This window comes from Mustela nigripes, chromosome 1 (genome assembly GCF_022355385.1).
Source record: "Mustela nigripes isolate SB6536 chromosome 1, MUSNIG.SB6536, whole genome shotgun sequence".
NCBI classification, from domain to species: Eukaryota; Metazoa; Chordata; class Mammalia; order Carnivora; family Mustelidae; genus Mustela; species Mustela nigripes.
Genome location: NC_081557.1, coordinates 5,603,751 through 5,610,305, shown reverse-complemented (window position 1 = coordinate 5,610,305; position 6,555 = coordinate 5,603,751). Strand labels below are relative to the sequence as shown.

General features: G+C 44.8%; 1 protein-coding gene across 3 annotated transcripts in view; it reads right to left on the bottom strand.

Moving 5' to 3' along the window:
• Positions 1-492: 492 nt before the first annotated feature.
• The window catches only part of LOC132018105 (RNA-binding protein 4B), a 10,685-nt gene continuing 4,622 nt past the window's right edge, over positions 493-6,555 (bottom strand). For 2 of the 3 annotated variants that reach the window (XM_059400584.1, XM_059400597.1), the window contains exons 3-4: positions 3,608-4,284; positions 493-1,102 (exon numbers count right to left, since the gene is read on the bottom strand). In XM_059400584.1, coding sequence (XP_059256567.1) covers positions 3,617-4,284 — 668 coding nt within the window. In that variant the 3' untranslated portion in view covers positions 493-1,102; positions 3,608-3,616. Of the gene's footprint in view, positions 1,103-1,821; positions 1,984-3,607; positions 4,285-6,555 lie in introns of all 3 variants that reach the window. The other variant, XR_009404452.1, reaches the window with a different exon arrangement.

Here is a 6,555-nt window from a genome sequence, read left to right as displayed (position 1 = left end):
CTGCTAAAAAAACATCACCTGTTCTCCCTCTTGGATCTCTCATAATGATTATTCATTTTAGCCGTAGTCTGCACCTAGCAGAGTATTAACACCACAGGAGACCTCTTTAAGTAGTTCATAAGTGAATTTAATTGACTATGTACTATGAAGTCAAACTGATTCAACCCGATAGGTCCTTGGCAATATTCTGACTTAACTTTTTCCTGACACATGGGTTCTAACCTGGGTCTGCTAGCCTGTAAAGTGGAAAGAGTAGCTGTGGTTATAGAAGGATGGAACCTTACTGTGAGCAGTAGCATACTTATCGATGTCTCGAGATGCTGGATGATTTTCCTCTGCCCATTGCTAAGGCCTATTAGATCACACTAAATCCTTCCTTGTACATCGAAATTTCCAGTGTGTAGTCCTTCAAATTTTAGAGTTTCAACACAACTGAGAACAAACCAGAGATACTGGTGGTAAATAACAGTCAACACAAACACAAAAAGGTACTTAAGTGTTAGAAACGTTTATTTGTCAAAATATTAAAAAAAAAAAAAAAGTGGGAGGAGTGGAGTAAAACAGGCTAAATTTCAGCTAATGCTGTACCACGATCACAGGTCAGACATAAAAAAACAAAACAAACAAAACAACAACACCCCCACCCCCAAAACCCCAATGGTCCTAGCAGTTTCAGAAGATTAGCTTCAATGTTAGAGTCCAGAGCTAACAGAGAAGAGTAAAAGGTCGCTTGCCACTACATGGTCATTTTAAAGGGAAAGGAGATGTTGCAGGTAGACAGGGAGAAGGGTTCAACTCCTAAGGAAAGCAAGATAAGAGGGGCTCCACTGTACAGGAAAGAGGGGATGCCAGCATAATCCTTACCTAGGGCCGCTCAGAGGCTGAGAATGTAAGGAACAGAGTGAAAGGCTACAGAAACTAGTATCAGGAGGAAAGAAAAGTCAACTTAGAAGAATTAAATTAAGAAAGAAAACATAGTTGGTCACAAACTCCTTTGTTTACTGAAACATGAAGCAATGGAAACATCCCGGCAAAGGGGACCGCGCGGAGCAAGTTCTCATATATGACCGCAGCCCGAGGGTTCAGTCCGCAATTATCCTACCTGAAAGAGAGCACAACACAAGAGGCTTACACAATGCCTGGAGAGCAGCTTGGCTCCGAGTACAAGGGCCCTGGTCCCGTCCTGTATTCCAGGGGGAAAAGAACAAAGAACAAAACAAAACCAAGTCAGACTGGATCAAACTTACATCCCGTGTCATTACCAGGGGATCTACTCACAGCTATGTACAGAATGAGCAGCAGTCTCTCTGGAAGACTGCTGTGCTGCCGATAAAATCTATCTTTCTCATCTTTTAATCCATCTTTTAGGCAAGACAACCTCTGTGATACAAAGCTACTGTCACTGCAACAAAGGGCATACACGATAGTATCAAAAACCATTAATTTAGTTGAGTCCCAAAAAAGCAGATGATGCCAAGATCTCGAATACTGCCAACTGCACTACTCTTAAGTTTGTTTCATGTCACGGTTTCATAGTAAACAAGTTTTCAGAAATGGCAATCACAAAGGGTATCATTTGTCCTGCAACATACCTACATGTCCTACTGTCCCAGAGTTAGAACCGTAACTCCAGCAGTTCCCCTACGTGGTCAAATCTCCCTTAACCAAATCAAAAGAAGAAACCCTAAAATTCTCTAATTCTTCCACTGATGATGGGAACTCCAGACACCAATGGCTGGGGGAAAAAAGAAGTTAACTCACACCAAGTTCCTCTACTTATTACAGACAAAGGGCCAAATCTTGGTCTTGATCTGTACCAACCGACTTCAAAAGTTGTGACGTTCTTGAATCAGTTCTGCTAGGGTGAGACCCAAATTCAGATCCCCAACAGTTCTGGAGTATTTCCTCCTGGCAGCCTCATTAACATCAGGCTCCTGGGACTGCAACCAACTCAGGGTTATTCAGTCCATTTGAGGTTCACACCTGGAAGGTAAGTTTCTTTAAAAGTCATCACTAAAAAGAGGTTAGTTAAACAACCACGGCTTGCAGTCAAAATTCACTTTAAAATACCTTAGCGATACCCTTAAAGACTGTAATACACTAACTTAACTATAAAACACATTCGAGGAAAACAAGTTATCTGGTAGGTGATACCACCTTTAGAGAACTATCCCACTTCGTGGCAGATCCAGCTGCATTAAAAATAAAAATTAAGGCAATCTACACAAGCTTTAAGACTGTGTACTTTATACACATTAACACGCTGCTGCTACACAATGTTCTCAGGAGATCAGTCTTGTCATGGGCATCTAGGACATAATTTACCACAGGTTCGAACCATTGTTTGCTTCTCACTACCTAAAAGGGCAAATTCCTATTGCTTTAGTTTCTTCTACACATATATATCAGCAGGCTAAGTAAGGAACCCTGGAAACTCCATTTAACTTCTTGAGTAGGTTCTTGAGTAGGCGTCCTGGTCAAGTGATGCTCAATTTCAAGGTACAAGGAAAACCATGAGAAGAGAAAGTTGTCACGATGCCATTTCCACTCAGATGAAATTTACCCAGATAATCCTACTAATTATCCTTGCCATTCCAACATCTTTGGTGTACATTTTCTAAAGCAGGAAAAATTAAATTTCTGGGGTCACCACCAGTGGGATTTTATACACATTCAGAAATTACCTGTTTATCTAGACCCTTACGTGTTCCTCCTGAACATACACCAAAACAAAAATTGCTGGGGAAAAAGAAAAGTGTTGGGGCTCTAAATGATAGTAACAGGGTATGCCGAGATACGGTTTCAAGGGCTCAGGTCAGGCAGAGTAAGGTGCTCTGGATTACTAATAAGGAAAGGACTCCATGGGACAGGGGCACCGGAACATTTTGCTTTCAAGGGTCTTAGAACTCAACACCTAAAGCCTTCAGGGCTTTATCTGGCCTATAGATCTAGGATATTAGAAGAGTTTCCGCTGATCAAAACTAATGACCTAAGTAGTAGCTATATTAGCAAGTGAGTAGTTTAAAGCTGTAGTTAAAATTCTCACTGTGACGTTCATGACCAATTCCTGAACCTGTATTCTTCCACCTACATCACAATGACTTTTCTAGTGGGAAGAGAATGGTTTTGGAGCCCACCTCGCCTGAGTTTGAATTCTGACTGCCTCTCAGTTATCCACATGACTTCAGGCAAAGTACTTAACCTCTCTGAGCCTTTGTTTCCTTCTCTGTAAAAGAGAAAATATCTCAAAGGCTTTTGGTGTAGATTAAATGCTATCATGGACAATGAGGGCACTCGGTAAGTGTTCTCTTAACTATGTTTCTGTCACGCAGATGGCTTACATTTGATTAAATAATACCCTCCTAACCGAGTTTGTTGTTGTTCTCTCCGAAGGAGCCAGCTGGTTGGAGTCATACACTAAAACACCTCAACAGGCCAAATGAACCTCTGGCCTAAGCTAGAGAAATATTTAAGACTAAAATGTAAATTTCTGTCTCGTGGCTACTGTCCTGGCAGCAAACAAACACGTGGCTTTAGCCTCCTCTATGCAGCACAGATCTCTTTCAAGGAAACTCGAGTCTCTTAACCACACTGACCCCACTCTCACCTCCAGTTTTTAAAAGGCTGAGTACCGCGCTCGGTCCACATACTGCTCCCGCTCATACCGGGCCATGTCATACAGAGAATTCCGTGCAGCGGCTGAAGCCTGAGACAGCTCACTCTCTGGCCCGTAGCCGTAGCCCTCTCCGACTGTGGGGAGCACAGCGGCAGCACGACGCAGGGGGCTCCTGTCCCTTCCGTAATAGGAGGAAGTGTTGGCAGCGGCGGCAGCCATGGCAGCCGAGGTGGCGGCGGCACCTGAGTTCGGCAACAGGTGTCTGTCGTAGGGATCCACAGAAGTGGAGTTGAGGTGACTGGTCACGGCCGTGTTCTGGACTTGAGGCAGATGGGACATGGTCTGCTCCGCGTAGTTGTACGCGGAAGCCGCTGCCGCCGCTGCCACCGCCTCGTAAGAGCGGACCCGGTAGCGCTTGTAGTAGTCGAGGGCTCCGTACGCGTCGTTGTAATACATGGATTCCCCGTAGCCCATGGTGTAAGGCGTGCGCACCGCTCCGTACTGTTCGTTATACTGCTCGGTAAAGTCCGCCACACGACCCGTACGATCTACCGGACACTCTTTGGACCAGTGCCCCTCTTTCCCGCACCGATAGCAGCCGCTCTGGTCTCCCATCCCGGGGGCAGTCCGAAGCCGGCTGGTGGACAACTGCACGTGCATCCGTTTGCCTTGAGGAAACAGACGTAAGAAGATTATAACTCACTGACGTTCCTTAATCCAACCCCACGTGAAAGTAAGCTAGCTGGTGTAAGACACACAGACATACACGCGCTCTGGGAACCCTATGTCAGCGGTCCCCTCCAAAAGCAGTTCAAGTTGTGATACAGATGACAGCTAGAAACTGTGAGTCCTCAGAGAGCAGGCAACACTACTCCCATCAGGTAGCCGGATTCCCGGCTCGTGTGTCCACGACCGTCCCTTCCTTTCCTCTGGCCCCCAACACAGAAACTGACAACTTTTCCACTTACCACTAAGACTGATTACAACTGTCCTGATTCAAGACCTGCCAATTCCTCCAAATCAAACAGTCAACAAAACCTCAGTTATGCCACACTTGAAAAGCATCTTACCAGCCTCTTACTGATTTACTCAGGGCAACGTAAGGCCCCAGCATTTACTGTAGCTTAAAAACCACGGCACCCTGTCCATCTTGTTTCCTCCGGCCTCTTTGACAGGTGTCACCCGAAGGCTATGCTGACACACGCACCATACACTGCTGCACCTCAGCCCCTCTAGGAGTTATGCAACCCTCCTGATTCCAACCCCACCCCTGTGTTTTTCAGCAAGGGCGATCCATGCCTATGTGGAAAAGAAAACTTGACCAAGGTCTCTCAACAGCAAGAATTAGGAAGATACTGAAGCAGTACTGGGTTTTTTAGGGACAATGTGTACCCACGTAATTCAGCATTTCACCCTGACATGTAACTTACAATCCTTCATAGGGGATTATCTCGTTAGAAAAATGCAGCATTTGCCCTAAGAGCCTCAGGGCACCCATACAAACAAGCAGTATCGATTCTTCCAGGAAATGGCCAGCACCATGACCAGCTAAGAGAAGAAACCATCTCTGCTCTGGGCTTCTGCCTAGGGGCCCTTACTGATGAAAACGTCAAGGTCTTTAAAAGCAGTTTGAGGAAAGGAATCATTTTGGCAGGATTCTGTCCCAAACTGCCTAAGACTTTGGAGATCAAGTCAGTAGTTCTCAAACTGTATGTAACCGAAAGACACAGCCACTACAGATGCAGAGAACAGGGACTTCAGGTCACTCTTGAGGGCTGCTCAGAACAAATCCCCCCTCCGCGATCAGCAAGTTGCTCTCTCTTTAACAGACCTTGTTCTGGATGCAGCTACGCGATAGGAGGCCTCGTGCTCCACCATCCTGTTGGAAACGCCTGATTCAGGACGGCAGCCAGAACAGCGCCATGCACTGACCGTGAGAGGGGAGCGGGTTAGTGCAGTAGTATCACTTTAGTCAAACGCAGTTCTGCCCAATGTCTAAGATTCCAACCACCCTGGTTTCTGGTAGTTGCCACCTCCAACTTAAAACCCCTTCTTTAGCAGAAACCAAAGTGCTCAGGTTTTTACTTCTAGCTGCCAGCAGAGAGGCGGTGTCCATCATCACCACTGACAGTCAAGAGATAACAAATCTTGGAATGTAGCAATTAGTCACCCATTGTTTTCAGAGATTTAAATACTCCCATCCTCATTCTTAAAAATTATTGGGCTGCCTGGGTGGCTCAGACATTAAGCGTCTGCCTTCGGCTCAGGTCATGATCCCAGGGTCCTGGGATTGAGTCCCACACTGGGCTCCCTGCTCAGCGGGAGGCCTGCTTTTCCCTCTCCCATTTCTCCTGCTTGTGTTCCCTCTCGTGCTGTCTCTCTTTGTCAAATCAATCAATCTTAAAAAAAAAAAAAAAAAAAAAAAAAAAGGTTATTAAGGGCCACATGCTAACTATGCTTAGAACAGAAACAGATTTTTTTGCCCCAATTTCTATCTCAAATGTAGAGTTTGACTGGAAGACCAATAGTTACTTGGTTTTCACACATGCATGGTGACTTTAACCTCTGTGATAGACATAAACTGTTCCCATTCTGAAGTCACAGGAACTCTGCCAATCTAAAAAGCAGCCGATTCAGAGACCTAGAAGTACATTTAAAAAAATTTTTCAATTTAATTTGCTTTTTACTTTTATAGATTCTGGCCCAGTTTTTGTTCTTCTTGTTGTTGTTGAGAAACAAAACCCAGTGATTTTTCTTTGGTATTTGTTACTACATCCAATCTTCATTTTAGTTTTACTGAGAGAACGCCTAGTTTATAAACAACTATGTTTATAATCTACCTCTGTAAGCAGCTGTGAAAAGGATTCAGGTAAAAGAAATTTTTAACTAAAACTAAAAAAACCCTGTAATAGAAGTGCTAGTCGTCCCCCCCCCCCCCC